At 36.2% G+C, this 25,551-nt stretch overlaps 1 protein-coding gene across 1 annotated transcript in view; it reads right to left on the bottom strand.

Annotated features, from left to right (window-relative positions):
• Positions 1-25,551, bottom strand: part of LOC131982743 (ras-related protein Rab-26-like) — an 88,320-nt gene that overhangs the window by 22,903 nt on the left and 39,866 nt on the right. Inside the window, exon 5 of the mRNA XM_059347321.1 lies at positions 13,731-13,783. Within this exon, the coding sequence (XP_059203304.1) occupies positions 13,731-13,783 (53 nt within the window). The remainder of the gene's footprint in view (positions 1-13,730; positions 13,784-25,551) is intronic.

The raw sequence follows: 25,551 nt of genomic DNA, 5'->3' as shown, positions 1-25,551 counted from the left end.
CATCAGTTAATTAGAATATCTTGTGGTTTGGTTCAGTTAGTAATAGGAGTGGAAACAATAGAGCTAATACATGCCTGTCCCTCTCTGATAATCTTTATTAATTAAAGTTGTACACTTTCAGTTTAAAAAAGCTGAAGGGGTGATCGAGCACTTATCAATGTTAAAGGTGTCTTTGATTTCTCTAAATCATGGGTCATAAAACTCGTGGATATGAAAGTTTAATGTGAGTTTTACATGAATGTTATTGTGCAAGCTGGAGCTTTGTTTCACTTGTTTCTATGACGACGTTAACAAAAAGAAAGGCAGCTGCTACCGGACCGTTTATTATCTGCCGTGTTGTTGTTACTGGAAGAAGTGGAAATGTTATGTAATGTCATTTTTTTGGTAATTTTGTGTCTTTTTTAAAAAATATTTTTTTGTCCTGTTTTGGTAAATTTGTGTCTTTTTTTTAATAATGTTGTGTCTTTTTTGAGTAAATTTGTGTCTTTTTTTTAGTAATTTTGTGTCTTTTTTAAAGTCATTTTGTGTCCTTTTTTGGTAAATTTGTGTCTTTTTAGAATTTTTTTTTGTCTTTTTTTAGTAAATGTGTGTCTTTTTTTAGTAATTTTATTTTGTAATTTTATTAAATTTTCACTTATTGTCCTCTTTAAATAATTTTGTGTCTTTTTTGGTCATTTTGTGTCTTTTTTTGGTCATTTTGTGTCTTTTTAAGGTAATTTAGTTTTTTCTGTTATTTTGTGTCTTTTTTTTGGTCATTTTGTGTCTTTTAAAGTAATTTCGTTTTTTCTGTTATTTTGTGTCTTTTTTTTGGTCATTTTGTGGTTTTTTTCCGGTCATTTTGATACTGCCTCCAGCGGCCCCCAGGTAATTTGAGTTTGAGACCCCTGCTCTAAATAGATCAGGGTGCTTTTTGATGCTGAAAGAGGCGATAGAAAGACACAGTCGGCAAATCATATTTCGCTCTGAGAGCGTCTGAATGGCTTTGACCTTTGTCAGCCCCCTCACAGGTAAAGAGCTTCCTTCTGCAGAGTTGCAACTAACTCACAGGAACATAAAAGGCACTTTTGTGGTGAGCAGGCAGAAATGAGGCGTTATGTAACAAAGAGCAGCGAGATGATGGAGAGCAGCTGGCCTTCCTTTTTTCCCCCTAAACTCTCCACAACAATGAAGTTTTAGAGCTATAAAAGTGAAACAGAAAAACGTGCAACAAGGACAAAAAAGTGACATTTATTTAAAAGTTATTTCCATAGAGATAGTCACACACCTCTGACATGAATTCACCCACTAAGGTGTTTCACTTATCTTATTCCTTCTGGGAAATTGAATTGCTCCAACAACAACAACAACAACAACAACAATAAGCATCCATCTGTTTTGTCTTTGCAGCCGAAATCAAAGTGAATAGAAATGTGCACAGAAAGCATATGTACACTTTGCTATGCACTGCAAAAAACACAAAGCTTACCAAGTATTTTCTTCTTATATCTAGCAATGCAATCTTAATTATATTGTTTTGAGTATAATTTACATATTGACCATAGCTTTATGTGCTTATTTTATTCGTAGTATTATTATGTGCGTATGTAATTATCTTATTGTTTAAAGGCTTCTTTTAATCAATCAAATCAATCAAAATTACTTCATTCATCCCCGAGGGGAAATTCAGTAAATAAATAGTAAGTAAATAAATGATTGACATTGTGAGCTTTTTCATGCTTTTCAAGCTATTTGTCTGTTGAATATGGTGAGTTGTTCCCTAAAATATTGGTTCTAATTGAGAGTTTTAGTTGCTTGTAGTTTGAATGCTATTCAAAAGCATTTTATATCCACCAAAACATGCTCATTTCAAGTACTGCTGGCTTATTTTAATGTTACTACAGTTGTGCTATTCAAGCCATTATTGCTCAAAAAAAGTATATTTGTATTTATTTCAAGCTATCATTGGTTTTTCCAGTGCCGAGATATTTTTTTACTTATTTAACCCTCTGGAGTCCACAAAAATGTGACTACAGTTAAGGACAGGCAGTAATCTGCTGCAGCATTGAGCTGGCATGCTAACAATGTTCCACACAGGAGCCCATAATACAGGTGAAGTGTGAGTGAGAAGCTAATGAATGAGGATTACAGCGTGTCACGCCCTCACTAACCTGTACACAACCTGACGATGCAGAATAATCCATGATATGTTTCTTCACACAACACTTGCCTGAAATGATTCACTTCTAAAATGCCAAAGCCTCCGCTGATTATAAATGAATGCTATTTGAATTCATATCACTGCATTATTTACTGACACTTTCTCACATCACCATCTGGTGCGGTGCTGCCATGACATTTAACTAACAGCTATGAGGTAGGCAGGCGGCCATTTCATTTGAAGCCAGTCCATGCCCCGGGGACAGACAGAGAGAGATGAATGAAGGCACACAGATGAAGGTTTCATCCCTCTCGTTGCTTTTATCAGGTTTCTACAACACAAACACGTAAGCGTGATCAAGCACTCAGGCATCTGCACGTCCAAATACACACAGATGCAAGAGCAATTGCAGCTGCAAAGTAATATACCATTTAACAACCAGCATCAAAGCCAGGCTGTTCAATAAGAATCGTTTTATTATATTAATAGAGAATGTATTCTAACCCAGGTTAGGGCTATTGATCTGCACAGAGTTTGTGTGTTATGAGACTGCTTCACTTGGATCGTTGCCTGAGCGCTGATCAATTCTAATGTTATGAGAACGCTGTGGGGATTTCAAAAAAAGTTCAGCTACAAAATAGCACAACTAGAGCTGGGATTCTTTGCTCAAGCAGCCATGACAAAGTCAGTGAATAAAGAATAAAGAGATGGATAAATAGATGTTTCCCTCAGTAGTTGATAGAGACAAACTTGTATGGAGATATTATGTTTTGTGTTTACAGCAGCCTAGAAAACGGTTGTGTAGGTCAAACTGTAAAAAAGAACCTTGTCTCCAGTTTTACTTGGTATACCATCATCAAACTGAAACTGGCCTCATGGAGTTTACAGCCAGAACTACAGTAGGGCTCCACGCTGCTTTGTTTTCTAGTCTGGATGTGATAAAGAAGTCATGATTTGGTGCTTTTGGAGACTCCAGAGGGTTAAATAGGAATAAACAGAAGATTGTGTCTGAGAACAAAGTTATTCCAACAGTGTAGTTCTGTTTCACAACATTAACCATTAAAACTGCAATCATTGGACAACGGTCATTAATGTCATCATTCTGTTGTTTAGGTATGGGGACATGTTGGTTGAAAGCAAACATAGGTCTCTTTTCCATTTTTTTAACACTTTGATGCACAACATGGGTCTAAAGTGACCCGACAGAGTTTTTGTATTCTATATCTTCACAATAAATTATTTTCATCATATCATATTTTATCATCATCAGTATTCCAGGTTTTCCTAAATTAGTTTGTTTTTGATCATCATACATCCTAATTTTATGATTTCCTTTATTAATTTTTTAACAAAATCCCTTTTTGTGTCACTACTCTTCTACTTAGCTAACTTCTTGGCTACTTAGCCAAGAAGTTAGCTAAGCAGTTAGCTTAGCAAGCTACTTAACTAAATACTTAGCCAAAAAGTTAGCAAAGTAGTTAGCTTAGCAAGCTACTTAGCTAAATACTTAGCCAAGAAGTTAGCTAAGTAGTTAGCTATGTAATAATTCAAAAACTTTTTTTCTTCATAAAGAATGAGAGGCAAAATGGAAACAATGATCTGTTGTTATCAAAAACAAGTTATTTAAAGAATACTTGGAATATTCAATCATAAAATAAGTTGATATCAAAAGATAGAGCACAGAAACACACAGCAGCATTAAATAACACGGGAATGAATGCAGGTCATTTTTGACCCATGTTGTACATTAGAAGGGTTGTCAATACGTTGTGCATCAAAGGGTTAAACAAATGACCAAAGCTGACATTTTTCTGGTAGTCTCCTCCCAACATTGCAGCGTAACCCCCGAATCTAAAGCTGACGAGCAATCTCCCCGATCACCAGAGCTGTCTGTTGCTCTTTCTTAATGATGGGTTTCAGGAACTGCAGGTTAGCTGGCAGACAGAGAGCCCTGAATTGTCCTGGTTTGACAATGTTTCTGATTCCCATCAATGCTAAATGAGCCTATAGCTTTAAATGATAGCACCACAGGAGCCAGGCTGCTTTTTAACAGGAGTAACCCAGACAAATGATTTGCAGCAGAGGCCTAAATGGACTCTTATGGTCTCCCTGAAGCACTACAACTGACAAGACGACATTCATCACGTTACTAAATGGCTTGTGTATTTCTTCCCCAATGGCTTGCACCAACAAATACTTGTCATTGTGTATTACACAAACAATAGATTGATTCATGTTGCTGACCGTAACTGAGGACACGGAACACCTGAGCAACTCTAACAGCTTCCGATGTAAGCTGGAGCTTCAAATTCATGCCTGAAAAAAACCATACAGAGCTTTAGATTGATAGAAACTAGTGCAGTGCCCGTAGGAAGTATGTATTCGTATAGTGGGAGATAAAGTACATAAAACACTTACTTTTCCTAAGGTATGCACACCATCCTGCACATACACATTGAGCATTGATATTCGCTGGAAACTATTTGAATATTATTGGAAAATCGAACCTTGTAGTACACTTTAAAACTCCGAAAGATAGGTAGGCTAAATAGACTTACAGATGAGATGAGTCAGGCATGGAAATCCAGAGTGAATTGGGTTACTGCACTGCAAAAAAAGGGTGTCTAAAAGCAAGATAAAAACACTAAATCTGAGGGAAATTATCTTGCTGCATGGACAGATAATTTCACTTGACAAGATTTCTTAAAATAAGATTGTTAAATCTAGAAATAAGCATGTTGTACCCATAAAATAAGAAATGAACTCTTAAAACATTATTTTAAGCGTACAACATGCTTATTTCTAGATTTAATAATCTTAATTTAAGAAACTTTGTCAAGTGAAATTATCTGTCCATGCAGCAAGATAATTTCCCTCAGATTTAGTGTTTTTATCTTTTTTTTTAGACACACCTTTTTTGCAGTGTGACCAGGTGTAGGCGTATCACCCAATGGGGCGGAGCTCCCCTAAAAGGCGTCCAATCAGAAACAGTGCAATGCTGCAACACGTTCTACTTAAATAATTATATTTTGAAAAATTAATTCAAAAATCTTCAAAATCAAGGATGCACACCTTCGTGCCATGCACAAGCCACATACGAAATCTGAGGTCAGTCTGATTAACGGTCAGGGAGATATGCCCTAGACCAGGGGTCTCAAACTCGCGGCCCGCGGGCCAATTGCGGCCCTCGTGACGATATTTTGTGGCCCCCACCATGATATGAAAGTTTAATGTAAGTTTTACATGAATGGCTTAAATTACTTTTTTGGTAATTTTGTGTCTTTTTTAAAATAATTTTGTGTCTTTTTTAAATAATTGTGTCTTTTTAAATAATTGTGTGTCTTTTTTAAATAATTTTTTGTCTTTTTTTGTAATTTTGTGTCTTTTTGGGGTAATTTTGTGTCTTTTTTAAATAATTTTGGGCCTTTTTTGAGTAATTTTGTGCTTTTTTGGTAATTTTTTTCTCTTTTAAGTAATTCTTTTTTTTCCTGTCGTTTTGTGTCTTTTTTTGGTCATTTTGTGTCATTTTGTGTCTTTTTAAAAAATAATTGTGTGTCTTTTTTGGTAATTCTGTGTCTTTTTTTAGTAATTTTGTGTCTTTTAAAAAAATCATTTTGTGTCTTTTTTGGTAATTCTGTGTATTTTTTTGTCATTTTGTGTCTTTTTTGGTAATTCTGTGTATTTTTTGGTCATTTTGTGTCTTTTTAAAATCATTTTGTGTCTTTTTTTGGTCATTTAGTGTCTTTTTAAAGTAATTTAGTTTTTTTTCTGTCATTTTGTGTCTTTTTTTTGTGATTTTTTGACTTTTTTTGGTCATTTTGACACTGCCTCCAGTGTCCCCCAGGTAATTTAAGTTTGAGACCGCTGCCCTAGACACACATCCACATGCACACACACACACACACTTCTTGCTTTTATAGTTAGATAACACTTCTTTAAAGCACTTATATTATAATTATACTACATTAATGACAGCAGCTAATATTTCAGATGTAGCAGGTCAGAGCATAAGATGAATTGTTTTGACTCTCGCCTTTAGTCTTTCTCCCCGAGATGATGGACAGCTGCTATGACGTTAATGCTTTGCTTGCCTAAATGTCTCCTAGCTGGGAAGACAATAATACTCCGCAGAGAGGAGCGGGCCTGAGGGCGGAGGAGGAGAGAATGATTTGCCCTCTCGCTTCTCCCTCTCCTTCAGAGTGGCATTCATCACCATTAGCCTTCATTAACATGAGTTAGTGCTCGTTAGGCAACGGTGTGCCAGCAGGCATCTGTAGCACTCCCGCCAGCATATCTCCTCACTGTAATAGACACTGACTGAACGTGGATGTGGAGTTGAGGACGGAAGGACGGAAGGCTAAGGAGGCCGGGGAAGGACTTGTCAAACGGCGTCTCCGAAGATTACCCCAAATTTATCTCTGGGAGATTAAAAAGACATTTCAAAGAACAAACCTCCACAGCCCGAGGTGAAACTGAGCCAATGCAGCAATGAAGTGTAAGACTCAGGAAACAGAGATTTTAAGTCAGAATAGAGAAGGCTGTGATAAGTCTTTTGGTATATTAGAGTGTGTATCGGAAGAGATTGGCATGAACCGCCTCAGGGCAGGAAAAGAAACCAATTCACTGAGGACAGACAGGAAGATCTTCACGTAAAAGTTGCAATATCAAGGGCCAGATTCTCAAGTTGTAGACAAGATAGACTGCTGCAGGAAATCTAAAAACAAAGTGTCATTTTTTCCACAAATAACTGGCAATAACTAGAACTAGAACACATTAAGTATGTCAGGATGAGACAGTAGAAACTATTGGGTAACATTGCATTAGTGCAGTCATGATTTGTCAATCAGTTACTCAATCAGCAGTAATTACCTCGTCATTTATCAAGCAAAAATGCTAAGACTTTAATAGTTTGGGATCTTTTCTCTGTTATATATAGTTATTACTTGGAAATCTTAAGTGGCAGTAATTTGTAGATGTCATGTCATCTATTGAATTGCGATTAATCGTTTGATTGTTCACAGTTAATTGCAAATTAATTGCAATTTTTTTATCATTCACAATGTACTTTAAAGGGGACATTTTTCAAGTAATTAATACTTTTATCAATATGGGAGTGGACTGATACACTTCCCTTATGCAAATGTATGTACATTTATTATTGGAAATCAGTTAACAACATACAGGACTGTCTGCCTATTTAAAACCAACTTTGATGGCCCTAATTTATTTATATTTTGTAATGATTATCTAAAAAAATCTGCGAAGTAAACACATTGTTGCCCATGAAGTTGGAATAAAGTATTTTTTTTAATCTCTTTCCATGGAATGATTGTGACAATGTGATTTATTATTGGCAGATAAAATGTTTATCTTCTCAAAACTTTATTAATCAAACTCTTTTAAACATTTCACTTTGAATGTGAAACCACAATTAACAGAGGGTTGTGTCTGAAAATAAAATTATCAGTTTATAAGTTTTATTTATTATTAAATAAAACTTTATGGGCGGCCGTGTAGTAACTAAAGCTTTAAAATCAATATCATTTAGTGTATTATGGTGGAGTAGAAATATAAAGCAGCATAAAATGGAAATACTTTCACAATATATGTACCAAAAAGTGAATAAACCATGGTTTTGAATATATCTTGGTTGTAGGTCAATCTCTGACATATCCAAGGCTCTGATAAAAAGCAATGCCCCAGCCAAAATTTTTTTATTATATGAAAAATAACTACATTTTTGTGTTTGTTTGTTTTTTCATTAAAAACATCAGTGACATTGTGCAATCAAACTGGCATTTAAAGGGTTAAAATGCCCAAAAAATGTTTAAACATTTGGTAGTTTTGAGCAGGGCAGAAGTAGTCTAAGAGGTTTATGCAAAAAAAATAAAAGAAAAAAATATTAATCTGTAAAGTTTTTATCGCGTCTTTTTAAGGAAGTGGACATTTTCAGCCCCAAGGGTCTGAAAGGATAGTAAATTTTAAATCTGGCACTAAACAAAAACTAAAATCAATTTAGTTCTTAATCTTTGATATATACAGGATCTGATAAAAACCAGTGAACCAGCCAAAAATGATTTATTATGTGGAAAATAACTACAGTTTTGTGTTTTTTTCATAAAAAACATCAGTGACATTGTGCAATCAAATTGGCATTTAAAGGGTTATCCTCTAAATCCTCAAAATATTTGAATGTTTGGTAGTTTTGAGCAGGGCTGAAGTTGTTTAGGAGGTTTATGCAGAAAAAAGTAGAAAAAAATATTAACCTGTAAAGTTTTTATCGCATTTTCTTTCGAAGTGGACATTTCCAGCCCGAAGGGTCTGGAAGGGTAGTAAATGTAAGTGGGCCCAGAGGGTTAACTGACAATGAAAATAACAATCACATTACATTCACCATCTGACTGGTGCAACATACACATTACAGTAAACAGTGCAAGCTAGACTGAATGGTCCAACAACAGTGTGAGGGACAGTCTGTCCTCCCAGATGGCTGAAGTGGAGGCTTTTGGAGAGAAACAGAGCCTAAAACACTGTGTTTCCGACCATAAAGACATAAGAGTGAATGTCCTCTGCAGCACCTGCTCCCCGGATCTGGAGTCTTTATTTCAGACAGTTGACAGTGACTCGTCCTCCCTTCTCTTATATGAATGTCCTTCCTGTCCACTCACACCCCCCTCCTTGTGTCCTTGAGCTGCTGTTCACATCTGGAGCTAAAGAAGAACCTTTCTCTGTTTTAATGACCTCTTAGATCTCCCACAGGGGCACATCATATTTGTCTGGCGGAGACTGGTGAGAAACTCTCTCTCCTTTCTTTAACGGCCCCTGTGCTGCTCGGAGAAAAGGAGACATTTTTTTTCTGATGGCCTGTGTCAATTAAAGCGGGTGAAAATTGCCTCCCCTCCTGCTGCAGGGCACATTTACTGCACAGAGGGAAACAGCAGGTATGATGACATCGTGACACCATGGAGGTAATGGAGAAGAGGTTGCTGAAAAGCTGCTGTTTTGTGGTGCTAACTGCTATTGACTTTTACAGGTGGAAAATTATAAATATGGGGCATAAAATCAGACAAGAGGTGCTGCTGTTTAGTTGGTTTTTCCCCATAGACTGTATATAAATAATGGATAAATAATCGCTGCTAATTCATGTTAGCACTAACTGGAGCATTAACTGGGATGTTGGTTTTGGCTAGCAAAAAACAAATCTAACTTACTTACCTAAGAAAAATGAACAGCGAATCCTCCTTTAAGTGAAAATACAGTGAAAGGGTCAAAGCTATGAGACCAAACCGGTAAACATCCTTTTTTATATCTATATATAACATTATATATAACTTTATTGACACGTTGCCGTGGATACGAATTGTTCTGCTTCTCTCCTGATGATTGCCTTGTTAGTGACCTGTCAAACAAAGGTAGCCACGCCCCAAATCATAAGATTCTTTATCTTCAATTTTCTTCTAAATGGGGCCATTATTTACACTATTGACACCAAATTGTCTTGAAGAAGATTTTTTACTAGCGATTGAGATCATAGTGTTGTCCGAAAAAAAAATTCCGAGGTAATAAATCAAGTGAGAAGTTTTCCATTGGAATTAATGGACAGAGATGTTTTTGCAGCCAAACTTAGCGCCCCCTGCTGGAATTTTTGGTAGAATGCAGCTTAAGGCACTTCCTAGTTTGCCTCCCTGCTCAGACCCAGAGGTTGCCGCCTGGCTTTTCCATGCAAAAAAACCCAAATATTTTATCTCCAATAGAACAGGACTGTTAAAACATGATTTTCACCACTGAATAAGGTATTAATCATTTGTTTTATTGATCGGAAGGATGTTTGGCTTCACCTCTGTATCATTTCAAATCGCTTTGTTGCTGCATTTCTTTTTATTTCCTCTCTTGCTTCAAGGTGTTATCTGTTTGTTTCCATACTTTCACAGCTTGCTTTTGAATTTTTGTGGATAAACAAAACAAAGCAAATGAAAAATAAGAGAACTCCAGGGAACCATCTCAGTGGCAAACTTAACACAAACCTATTTGGATAAAACACAATAATAAAAAGCCATTATAGCAGCAAATGCATCCTGTAATGTTCCTTTTCTACTGCAGGTGGGAATAACAGAGTAAGTCAAGATACAAAACTAATTCACTCCCAAACTAGTGACTGAAATTGGCTTGGAGCATCTGCATGTTTTGATAAAAAATATAGGTAATTGGCGCTAGTTTGGCAACAATATATTCCTGTATCAATATTTTGCTGCACCCCTAGTCTATATGCACAAAGATAAAAAATAAAACCTGTTCCAGGCTGACCATTTGCCCTTTTCTATTGAATTTTCATTGTCTTATAATTAGCTGAATCAATAAAGGGAATATATCTGGGTGGCCAACACTAGATTCTGATTTGATTTGTGAACCGCTGTGTTCTGTAGGTCAGACTGCATCAAACACCTTTAAAAAAGCTCTATGCTCAAATATCAGGCAGCTTAGGACCAGATTTTAGAAGAAAGGGGACATGCCGGACAAAAGCACCACATTTTTTCTATCACCATAGGTTTCAATTTTTGGTAGGAGCCACTTCATCAAGATTGCGGATCGGAGATGGCAGCCATATAAAATATATGAGAACGAATATATCTTACAAGCCACTTCGAAGGTCAATTTTAGTGTCAAAATATACATTTTTTTGGAGTCAATGAATCGTCTAAAGCTATTAAAAAAAGACCACTAGATGATTATTTGATTAAATAGATATGTTCATGTTCAGTGCATGTATTCTGAAAAATTGATAACATGAATACATTTAAACTTTATTAGCTTCACTTTTATCATTTATTACATTTACAATCACAAAGATCTTTGCTATTCCAGTGAGCCTTCATGCATGAGCACCACAGCCACTTGCACCTTTAGTGCATGTTATAAATTTTTTTAGAATACATGCACTGTATATGACCTATTATAATAATCATCTAGTGGTATTTTCAATAGCTTTAAATTATACTTTGACCTAGAAAATGTATATTTTCACACCAAGATTGACCTTCTAAGTGGCTTGGAAGATAAATTGGTTCTCATAGACTTTATATGGCTGCCATATGCCATATCCTGCCATATCCACAATCTTGATGAAGTGGCTCCCACCAAAAATTTAAACTTATGATGATGGATTTGGAAAAAAATTGGTATTTTGTCTGGCATGTCCCCTTTATTTATCTAAAAGTTTCTATGCATGCATGTTAACTTTCAGTGTATTTATATTTGGTCTTGTAGGAAATAAACTCCTGTCCTCTGCACTAATGATTGTTTTCCTTTGCGTGAGTGCTTAGGTGATTCTTATCAGGTTCATCCTTCATGATCTGATCTGTTTTTTCCAGTGCTGCTGTCAGAGTGCATACAGCAACAACATTTAACAGTCTGTGCCAACGAGCAGGACAGGCGGCGCCACAGGGACTCAGTGGAGAGCTCTGAGTGGACCCCACCAGGGCTGACTGGGACTCAAATTTGCATTTTTTATCCACTTTGTTTCCTCCAAAATTTCATCTTACTGCTACTGCCGAGACACTGCACTCTGGACTTTCATCTTATGAAAAGCAACTGAAGTAATGATGAGCATAATATAACACAGTCTTTACTCATGTTGGATAGAAGTGAACTAACAGATATAAAATGTAATATTAAGCATATTTAAAATAATGTTTAAAAGGTTTTGAAATTGAGGACATAAACTGGAGAAGGGCTTGGCTTTTGAATTACATCATGCAAAGCTAAAGAAATACATTTCAAGACCTTACATGGAATATTCCCTGCTTATTATCTTATTGGCACATTCACTGAAATTGATTTTTAATGTACTTTTGTAAACATATTACAGAAAGGTTTTTCTCATTGTTAAATATCCACCCAAAATTTGCAGATCTGCAGTCACATTTTTTTAAGCTAGTACCTCTGTCTGTTCTTTTAACCATAAATATATTGTTTCTAACTGTGATTTTTCAGATAAGATAATACTTGATTCATTTCATTATTCTATAAGCTCATTTTTTTATTCGCAGCACACATTTTCCAAATCACCCAGTTATGAAACATAAAAAAAACTTAACTTTTTTAATTTTTTCCTGAATATTTATTTTTTTATAATTTATATATATTCTTAGCCTGGGTATACCCATACTGCCTTGCGCGCTCGATAATCTCATTTGTGATTAGTCTGACGTTAGCCAGGCTAATATATTCTCCTATTTTTTGGAAATTTTAATTGAATTGTCCTTAATAGTCTCATTTTATGTAGTTTATATATTTTTTCAATTATATTTGCATCTGCATGTGCCATCTTTTGTATACTATCCTTTAGTCAATTTAAAAAAATAAATAAAATAAAAACCCAAAACCTCTCCTCACGCCTGGAGACGGTCTCTGGGCTCTGATGAGTCTGTAATAGTTGGATGGGTCAAAAGCAGAAGAGAATCATTTTCAGTTCAATAAACTTGGAGGTTAGGCGCTCTGGGAAAAACAGCAGAGGAGGCACAGCTTAAGAGAGGGCAGATATCACCCACCCACTCTTTCCAACCACGATTTACATGAGCACTAACAAATTTACTATCATTCATGTTTAAAACTGAAATGATTAGTCAACTAATCCATTTGTCAATCAACAGAAAAATAACGATTTTGATAATTAATCAATTTTTTTGTGCAAAAATGGCAGAAAATTCTGTTTTCATTCTCACAAATATGGAGATTTCCTACTTTTCTATGTTTTATATCATATGAGAGAGACCCAGTATCTTTGGGATTTTGTGGACTGACCAAACAAGACATTTAATGACATCATCTTAGACTTTGAAAAATAGCATTCATCACAGATTTTATAACTCTAATCTTCTCTATAATCTTATCAGCATGTTAATCAGCATTAAAACGATCAGTTTGTTTCACACCTATACGTGTGGATGGCTCTGACTTCCAATATTTGATCTTAAAAGAGAGAGCAGCCATGCCAAGTCACATTCAGCATCGTATATTCTTCAGCAGAGTTCAGTGGAGAGAGAAAGAGAAAGATGGACACAGGAGCGTTGGTAAATCCCTGTGGTTCACAGAATGGAAGCTAAAAGCTGACCGGGCTCTTCTTCATCAAACTCAATCTCCCTCATTCCTCTTGTTCCCATTTGTTCTGCTGTTTTTCCCTCCCCCTTTTCTTCAGATCACTCTCTCCTTGTTCAACCATCTGTCACATGGCCTGACTTTGATAAAAACAAGGTTTAATGATGTTGCCAGAAATGGCACTGAAAATGAAGCTCAGGACTTTGGCATTACGAAGCCCCATCAGATGTTACTGAGCCCTTCAGGGCAGCACTGGTGGCCGCAGCCACAGCCTTTCAATCTATAAAAGTATTCTGGTGGGATTAATTAAAATTCACCATGTCAGGCTTGGCATTTGCACATTTATGACAGAATAATTATATCTGTTCATGCAAAGTCAAAAAAAAAGAAGTGAGAATGAAATTGAGAGCTTCTGGCTCTGACACTAAACATTCAGGAGGTTTTTAAGTGCAACAACAGATTTTTTTCATAGAAGAAACAGCAGCAAACAGTCACCTACCTGGATGTTGTCAAAGGATGTTTTGTTGGTGACATCATACAGCAGAAGCAGAGCTGAAGGGAAACAGAGAAAAGCGTATAAAATTCATTGACTGCAAATCATTTTATATTGTGAAACAGTTTGGTGGAAATAATTCTCAGCGAATGATTAATTCAATATTTTACCTTGATGTCTCAACCCCCCTTCAAATTAAATTATGAAAGAGTTCATTTTCACTCTGTGCCCCAGGCTGATTAATTTGAGTCTTCTCTCTCGGGCCTGGCAAAGTCCTGCATCACAATCAGCCAGACCAGATTTAAGACTTTAGGTGGTGAATTTATTGCACTGTAAAGAAAATCTGAAGCCAAAAGGCTAAGCTGGGGACACTGGCTAAATTTGATAAAACAGCTTTGTTTTTTCCACACATCATTAACAGTGTTTGCCAACATGGCTGCTCCAACAGGACTCATATGTTGACAGTGTCAATCATCCTGAGTGAAGGCTGGTAGCAGCAGCAGCAGAGTGCTGACAGGCTCAGTTTGTTCTTCAGTTGTACAACTTGTTTTACACCCTGTTGAAATGGCTTTGAGCAAGGCACTGACTCAGCAAGGTTAATGCCAGTGTTTGTACGGCTGATGGCCCTGCTGGATGAAAGCATCAGGGATTAAACAAAAAAGATGTTTTCAACTTAAAGTGTGTTATACAAGTAGCTCACATTAGCTGTGTTTCCTTTAGGGGGAAGAGTTGCCACAGGAAAAGTCTCAGGCCACGCCCTCTCAAATGTCCGCTCACTCAGCGTGTCTCCATTACAAAAAAAGGCCCCAGAGGGATTTACGAGACTCCGGAGGTGACGTATGGTTTTTGATCGTCGCGTAATCGAATAGCAACAGTTTCGGCCGTGATCCGTGATCACATATGTGACGGATTAAACATGGGAGACGCAACTGTGGCCGCCGTCGCTAACTGTGCACAACGTCCGCTGCTGATCATAAACAAACCAGCATGGCTAATTATGCACATCATCTCTGCTGATCATAAACATCGTGATCATGAATTAACCCGCATCACTAACTGTGCACAGAGTGTCATGTGCTTGTTGTAAACAAACTGTACTGCTACAGAGCTAACTGTTAGCCTATTAGCGCTGTGCTACTGTGTACCTCGTTCCACGATGTCCAGTTTCTTCCAGCTACGGCAGCTGGCAAAAATAAAACCACTCCTAGTGTTAATTTTATGATTTTATGAATTTTTGTTTTTATTTGTATACATGCACATTTTATTTTGTGCATTTTAGATTTTATTTAATTTATTTCTAATTTATTTCATCTTATTGCATTTTACTGTTCTATTGTTTTCTACATCTCTTTGTAATGTGTTATCTATGTATTGTTTGTGCAGCACTTTGAAAACCTTGTGTTTGCTAAAATTGTACTATATAAATAAAGTGGATTGGATTATATTCACATTACAAATATTACAAATTGTTTAAATATTTTTTTAATATATTATTATGATAGTATGTCGTAGTAATATACATGTCTGTTTTTCCAAGTATTTAATCTAACAACATTAATGACACAAAAATGTGAAAATATGAATGAAAGAGCCTTTTAATGGCAACTATGTCTCAGTCTACTCCCTGCTATCTGTCTACGGAGCAGTTTGCCCAGAGCGTGCAGGTATTTGAGAGGCAGCGAGCGACTGTGCAGCTGAGCATGATGCAGACTGACAGCTATGTAATAAAGCTGAGTCTGCGAGACTTGTCCTGGAGGTGTTTCTAACGCTTCTGCTATCAGTTATCACTCAACAGTTGAACTCAGGACACAGACAATCATTAACTGCTGCAAATGTTTCATGCACGGCTCTCTGCCACACTGCAAAGAACCAACTTGTATTTTTTGGCCTAAAACAGTGATTTAAATTGGTAAAACTTGGAAATATAAAGTATTGACATTTAGGGCAATAAAGTAAGTTAGCACAACAAAGGAAGCCAGTTGTCTGCTCAAAAACAAGTTTGTGAGTTGTTGTTACTTATATCTTTAAGTTGGGGTTCAAAACAAGGGACAATAGTTCTGCTAACTCTTATTTCTTTGTTGTGAAATGCGGGAAATCGGTGAAATTTGGTCATTAGCGAAAGCTAGCGGCTAACTGATGCTAGCGGCTAACTGATGCTAGTGGCTAACTGATGCTAGCGGCACTGCTTGTTACAGCTACAAGAGTAGACATTAGCGTAGCAATGCTAACTCAAAATTGTGCTCGCAACTTTAGCTGACATTTCATAGCGGCGTTACAATCGTGCCAATTCAGCACATTGCAGAAGTTAGCAGAAGTAAGGATTAAAAGTTATTACAATGTAAAATTATAAGTTAGTACAACTTACAGTTGAGTTGACAAAAATCTAAATTCAGAGTTGAGCAGACTCAAAAACAAAACTTAAAATATTTAGTTTAATTGTCCAACTTAAAATTTTATCGAAGTTTGTTGCCTTGAAATTTTGAGTTCACTCAACTTTTCTTTTTTTGCAGTGCTGGTGTGCTAAGCATTCAGCTGTTTTCTATTAATAATGCTCCAGCATCTGTAAAGGTCAGCCTCAATTGTTATTAGTGAAACCAAATCAGTCATTTCTGCATATTTTTGTGCAAAATACACAGAAACTCTGTTTTCTTTTGAGTGCTGGAAACAAGGGGCTCAATCAAGAAGTCTCATTATACGCAACATTTACTGGCAAACGGGAGAAGGGAAATTGAGGTTTGAAGGACGAGACAAACAAAGATTGTCAGTGCAGACTTGATGAGACGAGGAGGAACGAAAGGGAATGAAAAGCAATACAACAACAACGGGAAAAAAGACTAAATGTGTTCGACACTTTAAAGGTGAAAACAATGACAGAAATGAAGAGGAAAGATTAAAAACAAAGATGAAATAGCAGTAATGGGAATTGCAGAAAACAGTTTGTGTGTCTTTTCCTCACACTCACTCACACAAATGGTTCATTTTCAATCTCATAACCGTGATTTCATTTACATTCCTTGTAACTCTTTAATTTGTTCTCATTTTTGGTTTCCCTCGTGCACCATGGGTTGGATAAATCTTTATTTAAATTTAATTATCGGTCTGAGCTTCAGTGATTTGCATTAAATGATATTGTATTATGAAGCAGAACGTGTGAGTACATCATCAAACATTATGAAATTAAGCGTTTACGGAAAGTTTCCAAATCGTTTTTATAAGTCAGCCTCAAGCAAATACAAATGTGCTGCTTGTTAAAAAAAACCAGATAATTAAGTTCAAATTAAAACATTAAAGGTTAAAACACTTTACCATTTGAATCAGATTTTTGATTAACTGATTTGTATAAATAACACAAGCCTGTAGTTCTTTATAAAACAAAATCATAATCAAGGGAAACTAGGAAATATTAAAGAAAGATTTCTAAGCTAAATAATCATAAACTGTCAAATTTTAGACGTCCTACTGATACAGATTGATTGGATGTTAATATAGTTAGTTTCTCTCAGATATACAGCATACATTAATTTTTATTTTTTTTTACTGTAACACAAGCCCAGTCCCACTTGTCTCCCTGGTAAAGGTCTTTATAATGTTCTGCCCTACAAAGCCTAACTGCAGCTACATTTTTGGTCAAAATTGAGTTATAACCAAAAAAGAACCCCTTGATGTTTGTTTTATCTTGTGACAAAGTTTTAGATTTCAATTTTGCTTTATTTCAAAGAAATTATGATATAAAAACCACAAAATCCAACTCAAAACCAAGCAGTAATTGCACTTATAAATGCGTTTATAAATGTCTTTAATATTCTAAATAGTTCATTTCTGTAGATCAGCATTCAGGTGCTGCTGACGAAGCAGCTTTTAAAGGACTACTTTCTACAGGAGAGGTGAAAACAAACAAATCAAAGAGTGAAAGAAGGAGCATTTAAAAAAAAGATTGCACTGTGGGTGTCTGATTTTAATTTCATTTGAGCCGAGCAAAAGAAGGATATTTTCTCTTTATATTGTGATCAAAAATATAACACATGCCCTGTTGTCCCCGGGCAGAGAGCCCTCCATTAATCTGGGATGGGACAAATAAATGATTGTGCAAAACAGTGTGAAATGAGACCTATGTGGGGATATAAACAGAACAGGTAGCATCACATTGTTTCCTTTGTACCTCAGGTAATTAGATGCATTTACTGATGGGAAATGTTTTGCAGAATGTTTTCTATCCAACATCCTCCTTTTTTTTCTATTGCAGAACACATAAACAAGCAAAACAAACATAATCATAAAAACTTTTTTAAAGAAAAACATCCTCGAAACTGAAACTAGATGAGAGTAGACTAGTGAATTTTCAAACAAAAAAGGCTGAAAAATATCTGATGGCTGTCTACACTTTTTCTCCCACACAGCGCATACAATGCATATTCTCCAACATCGAAAATAATCCTCTCCCTCTCTCTGGTTCTTCTTCCAGAGCCTCTCCTAACTCACAGAGTCCCTCCACCCTCCCACACTCTTCAATTATCTTCAGCTCTGCTTTGAGTTCATTCATTCATTCATGATAGTTCATCTTGGATTCAACGTGTTTAAGGTAGGGCTGGGCGATATAAAAATTATATTGATATATTTTTATATGTAATATGGAATTAGACTGTATCACATATATCAATATAGTTATTTCCCCCCCCTTTCTTTATATATAAATGCTGCCCCTTACTAGGGTTTGTCATATTTAGTTCTTTTGTAATGTTCGCTATTCTTTTCTCATATAAATATTAGGGCCGGGACTTTAACGCGTTAATTAACTATATTTCTAAATATGCTATTGCTACACTTAATGGCAAAAATTGCACTGGTCTGTTGGACTTGAACAAAAATAAACAATATTTTTGTTGCTTAAGCTTATGTATTCAGTCATTATTCAATGGTATACTAAAAATCCATGTGAAAAAAATTACTTCTCCCTGTTCTCAGGTCAAATATTTATATGCGATTAAAATGCGATTAATTTCGATTAATTAATTACAAAGCCTCTAATTAATTAGATTTTTTTTTAATCGAGTCCTGGCCCTAATAAATATATTTATTTTAGAAAAATATTGGAGCTTTGATTTGAAAAAAAAAAGTACTCCTGTTGTTATACAGTATTTATGTTCACTTATATCAACGGTTTCAATAAAACTACTTATGACATGTCATATTTGGCTTGACTTTGACTGAACATTTGCTCTCACTTGTAATACTTGCGATAAAAATATCGGGATATATATCGTATATCGATATTCAGCCTAAATGTATCGGGATATGACTTTTCGTCCATATCGCCCAGCCCTAGATTAAGCTAATAAAAGTTCTCATGGCAGTCTTCTGCTCAATCTTCAAATCCTTCAGAGCTTCATAATGTCACTGACATTGGCTTAAACATCAGTGTTGTTGCTGTTACAGCAGTACATAAACACATGGCTAGCTCAGGTGTTTTTCAGACCCGTGAGCAGAATCTGATTTGTAGCCGTTGGCATTAAACATAGTGCAGCTTCCTGGCCTCAAGTTATCATCATTTATTATTTAAAGCTTAAGTTGTTGTTGTCAGACTTGCATCATGCACTAGTGTTTCTAAATTTGTCAAAATGGTGCTAGATTCTGGTAAAGTTCTCCAACAGTGGGCATTTATATTGAGCAAGCAAGAAAGTATTTTCTTGTGCAGAAGATGTCAAACTATCCATCAGAGATCAGCAGGTGTAGTTATGAAGAATTAAGACAATAATCTTGATAATTTCACTGCATATATTGTGCTGTTAGTGCTAGTTAACAAGTAAAAATTACATTATGTTCAGTAGGAATCAAGTGCTATCTATGGGACATAAAATATTATCTATCCTACTGGGACTGGGAAACTACTGGGAAAACACTGTTAAATTCACCAAATTTTTGACCACTTAAGAACTGATAAAAACTACCAAAAATCCCTCCAAAATACCACATGAAGATCCTGAGTAACACCTCAAAACATCGGAAAAAATCCATGCTGTGACATGATATAAAAAATGTCTGACATGTTGGAGATTTCTGTAAAAATTGCAATTTCCAGCAGTTGGATGGCAAGCACTTTTGTTCGGGGAATTGCTCAGAAACCCCTTAACGTCAGTATACCTGCAACAGCTATACATCTTCAGAAAGCTCTATGTCTCTAGTTTGTGGTTGTAAAGTTTCATGAGGCTGTAAATATCCTAGAGGTCACACCAGGTGACCAAATAGCTCTCACTACAATGAAATGGCTACTATGGGCACCAACATCATCACACATTAATATAATTGAGTTTAGTAATCCACAACAGTTGCAGCTTTCCAGTTTTCCATGCAATCTCACCCCAATATGCAGAAATGATAAAATCCACCATTTTTAGAATAGCAGGAAGATGCATGCAAAAAATGTGCAAAAAAGTTTTTTGCTCCGAATGGCACAGGATTAAAATGATTATGCATGTAATGAGACTCTCGGATACCCATGGAACCAATTTTCCCTCAGATATCTTGAGGTGAGAAGTCCCTTTTTTAAATGGCCATGCCAGTTTTCCCCTCACCAAAATTTTGCCTAAATTTGGAGCATTATTTAAGCTACTACAGCCACTCAAAGATAATAATGTCTCCTAGGATTGCCTGCGCTCCCGTTGGTCTCAAAGGGCTAGAGATACATACTATGCTATACTATTTTTTTTATGCTATAACTATTTAAGGCTAAGCTTTGGCTGGTGTTTCACAGAGACACTGATGTAGACGGATGTACAGTGTAATACAGCTTAAAACAGGTAAAAGTGAATGTGCTCACCCTCAAACCTGCAATAACTGCTTGTGATGCAAGCAAGGACAAAAGTACACTTTGCAGAAAGAAACTTGAGTTTGCTCTCAGAGTTTATGAGACGCGCACAGAGACTGACAGTCGAGAGTTTACACACAGTGTGAAGGTAAGCAGTCAGATCAAAATGTACGTGCTCATGTTTCAACACAATGCTGAAAGGCGGGGGAACCAAAGTAGCTGAGCCTTTTGTACAACACTTCAGAGACTTCAAAAGCTCACTGACAGTCTGTTGCTGAAACAGGAGTTTGTTCAGGTTAGACAAAGTTGCTGTGAATCACAGTCAGCAACATTTATAGACTCGGTATCTATGGGTGTTCAAGTGTTGAGCGGAGTGCTTTTTGCTGTGGTTTTGCTGTCGGCACAAAAGATGTTCATTTACATGAGCCTGCCAAGCTCTCATAAATCCTACAAGGGCCACCAATAAAGTTTGATGTTCAGATCCTATCCTGGAGATGCCAGAGGCTATTTGTAATTATTTTCTCACTCCAGCTCGTGGAACACACAGGTGAGAAGGTGATCAGCATTTTTAAAAAAGTGTCCGATCTGATATGATGTGTGGAGATCCTTGATGTTACACTTTGTTCTGTGGTATAGACAGTGCAGCTTTGTGAGCTTATTCTGTGATATGCTTCATGGTAGTGATGGAAAAAGTAATTGAAAATCCTGACACTGAGCTGTCTAAGGCTGCACTCCAAAGATTTGGTTTTCAGAGGAAGGCAAGATACCAGGTGTCACGTCTGAAACTGGACCTGCTAAAAGTCCTTAATGGTCTCTTTCTTCCAGGAGACATAGACAAATAAATCGATAACGCTTTATATTAAGGTCCTTGTAATAACCATTAATTAACAAGTAATAAGGCCCTTGTAAGTCCTTCCAAGATGCTTATTAAGATTATTGTGTGTTTATAAGCTTATATAAGTGTTAATAATGGCATTACAAACACCCATGACCCACCCATTATGTCTTTGCCATGCCTTTATTAATCTTATTTTGTTTGCTTATTGATATTAAAATATACTTTATTGCTCATCTATTATAAGTTAACTATAAGTTAACTATGCTTTTTGCAACTACCGGATCTAAAGCGAGAACAATGCCTTATTACTTGTTAATTAATGGTTATTAAGGACCTTATTATAAAGCGTTACCAATAAATCTTGGTATAATTATGCAGGCTAACCGGCAACTCATGACATGCATAATGTAGATAATGCACAAACACAGATCATTTACACTCACCTAATCATGCAAACGCAACTCTTCCCCGCATAAATTGTGTACATTTGGATAGATTACACAGTCACACAGATCTGGTAGCACAGTAACACTTCCCTTTGATCGCACAGGGAACCCCGACCGCCCAGAGATTACAAGACCAAAGCAGGTGATGCATTTTCCATACGTATGAGGAGAATGACAAATACACACTGCAACATTGTGTGCATATTAAGTAGAGCTCCCTTGGAGAAAAGTCAGTCCTGCTTGAAAGCTGTTGTGTGTCTAAAGATAAAATCCTTCAGTTCTTCCAGACACATTTAATCTCTTATCAAGCTGCTTCTCACTTAAACACATACAGCCCTATTGTAAACCAAGTGCAAAGCCACACAGTTGTCATTTATGACACCCAACCCCTTCTTAGTTTAAATATAGTGTCAAGACAAAATCCCGGTCTAAAGTCAATGGCGCAGTATTTTCCGATATTTAAAGGGCACATTTTTATAGTAAGATATGTCTACTGAGGCAGGTTCACTACACCAAGGCACTAAAATTTCATCGCTTATCTATAAAATTTGATCCAGCCACCTAGTGTAAAAGCCATATAGGGCAGGCAAGACTGCCTCCGGAGGAGGACGGATCAAACAAACCCTGGCTTTCAAGCAGGCGGCAACCTCCTGGTCTGAGCAGGGAGGCAAACCAGGAAGTGCCTTAAGCTGCATTCTACCGAAAATGCCAGCAGGGGGTGATGACGTCAGCTGCAGAAAGATTTCAGTCCATTCATTTCAATTACAAAATGAGTAAACTTTTCACTTGATTTATTACCTCAGGCATTTTTTTTAGGACAACACTATGGTCTCAATCACTAGTAAAAAATCTTCTTCAAGACAATTTGATGTTGATTTAGAAGAAAATAGAAGATAAAGAATCGTATGATTTGGGGCGTGGCTACCTTTGATTGACAGGCCACTAACAAGGTGAGTCGTCATGAGGAGAGAAGCAGAACAACGCGTATCCACGGCAACTTGAAAATAAAGTTATATATAACGTTATATAGATATAAAAAAAAACATAATTAAGTTGTTCTGGTGCTGAAAGTTATGGAAGTTGCATTTCAAAACATTAACAACATGTTTAAAACTGCGACCATATTTCAAAAGATATCATACCAATTAATGTGCGTTACTTTTCATAGGGAAATCATAAGAAACTTCTATGAGAAAACATTGGCCACAGACACACACACAGACACACACACACACACACACACACACACACACACACAGGGATGTGCAGCAGCGCTCCTGCTCCTCAGGTAAAAGAGATATCTGTGCATTTGCTCAATGGGACAGAGGATTGGGAGATATTGAGCCAGAAAACCACTTGCTTCTCCAATTTGCTGAATCCACTATTTACATAGCGATGCGCCAGGTGCAGGCAAATCTGGCTTTTAAAGAGAATGGGAGATGACACTTGGTTTTATTTATGCTATGCCCAAAACGCAATACAACCCCTTTGCTCCTTGCACCTTACTTTGCATTCAGATTATGCACCATTTCACTAGCAAAAGTGGAGTTGCACACACCGTAAATGCACTTGTGGCAGGCAGTTAAGACCATGCACTACAGATCGTTTTAATTAAGCCTGGTGTGTTTATGATATTTCACAGTGATGTGTGTATGTGTGTGTGTGTGTGTGTTGGGAATAACATCATGAGAAAACAGACTTTGGGGTGCAAATAATGCCATCCCCATCCCAACTGTTGATAACAGACACTGTTTGTGTGACTATCCTGACATAATTAAACCTGCACCGTTAAAGAAAGGTGGAACATGACTAATCAGACCTTAATGGTTCTTTTTTTATTGCTCAAGGTTCATGTTTTTGTGCCTTGTACACCAGGTGATGTGAATTTGATTGAAGCAATTTCCCAGAAGCAGCTCTGCTTTGATTACCAGCTTTGTGAGAAACCAATGGCGTGTTGCCACTAAGAGCTTTCTAAATGAACTTGCATGGGTAATAAAAAAATGTTGATGAATAAAAAGTAGACATAGACACGTGCACACAGACACACCACCATCTTTGATTACTGATTACAGATCATCAAAAGAGTCCCATGAATCAAGAACATGTTGTCCTTCCATCCAGGAGAGAGGTTATAAAACCTCAATTGATTATACTGCACAGTGAAAGAAAAACAATCTACACCTCGACACTAACCCAGCAGTGAACTGTCACTGCTAGAAAACTATATTTTTAAAGGCAATACAGCAGGTCTGAACAAGAGTTCTCCAAAAACTCACTTTTTATTGTACCTGTTAAGGATGGGAATAATTAATCTATGATCGGTTAATGGTCGTTAAGAAATCAGTGCTCACTCAACAGAAACACGACCGAGCGTTCAGTTCTGCGGTGAATTAAGTTGGATAAAGCTACAGTTTGCAAACTGAAAGTTGGAATAACAATTGTAAAACACACAGAAATACAAGAGTATTAATTTGAGCAAAACTACCTTACTGTATCAAACCTTGCTAGCATGAATTACTAGGTTTAATTTGTTCCAAAACTTATTTAACCCTCTGGAGTCCATCTATTTATTGAAATTACACATGTTTTATTTACAGTAATAACTTTATTTATATATGATATGTAGACAAGCTGAGAAAGCCAGTTAAAGTTCAATCATAGGAGCTTTCACAGTGTGACGTTTATGTTTCTAGACCATTTTTAAAATGTGAATTTTCTTTCTACAATGAAAACTATTACTATTTTTAATTTACATGCAAATAGACTGTTTTGTAGTTTTATTATTATTATTATTTTTGCTGTTTTTGTGTGTATAAATGGTTAAAAAAATGGTACATTTCGATAGACACCTGTGTCTTTTGTTTGTATTTTAGGTTCCTGACAGCTTTATACTTTGTTAATTAAAATAAAATGAAAAATCTGACTGATAGCCAAGTTTGTGTCGTGAAAAAGGAGCCATGCATGTGATGTAAGGATGCTAAACAGAGACAGAAATGAATGCATAGGAAGTTGAGAAATTTGAACCAAAATCTCCTGGACTTCAGAGGCTTAAACACAAAACACATTTAAATATGCAAAATTACTGTGAAAACTAACCTCATGCCTCTTCGGGGGCTAAAACATAAAAACATCAAACTCCTTGACGTTATCTTTACAGTTTAATCTACGTTGAGTTAGTTTTACGATTGGCAGGATCTAGTCTCTTTTCGTCCTTTCAAAATAAAAGCGTCCATTATCAAAACAGGCTTTTGCACAGTACTGAATATGTATCTTTTATTTTGACCATGTATGCATGCAGCGATTAATCGATCGTTAACGTTATAGATAATCGAGTTGGCATGTTTTGTGTGCACAGGAAGTTTGTTAAATGTATGTATGATGTCTCTCCATCTGCTATGACCTGTAATCTACTGTAAACTCCATGCATCAGGTGGTAAAAAAAAAAAAAAAAAAAAAAAAAAAAAATATAACACTAAAATTGCACTATTATGAAGCCATAATCTGCATATGAGGTCACATTAGGGCTGGGCGATATATCGATATAAAAAATATATTGATATATTTTTAAATGTGATATGCAATTAGACCATATCGCATATATCAATTTGTTAAAAAAAATAAAATAATGATAATTAATTAATTATTAATTTTAAAAAAATGTCTTTATATATATATTCAGTATTTATGTTTAGTTAAATAAACAGTTTCAATAAAACTACTGGTGACATGTCATATTTGGCT

This window comes from Centropristis striata, chromosome 13 (genome assembly GCF_030273125.1).
Source record: "Centropristis striata isolate RG_2023a ecotype Rhode Island chromosome 13, C.striata_1.0, whole genome shotgun sequence".
Taxonomy (NCBI): Eukaryota; Metazoa; Chordata; class Actinopteri; order Perciformes; family Serranidae; genus Centropristis; species Centropristis striata.
Note: the sequence above shows the minus strand (reverse complement) of the source record. Positions and strands in the feature narration are given on the sequence as shown.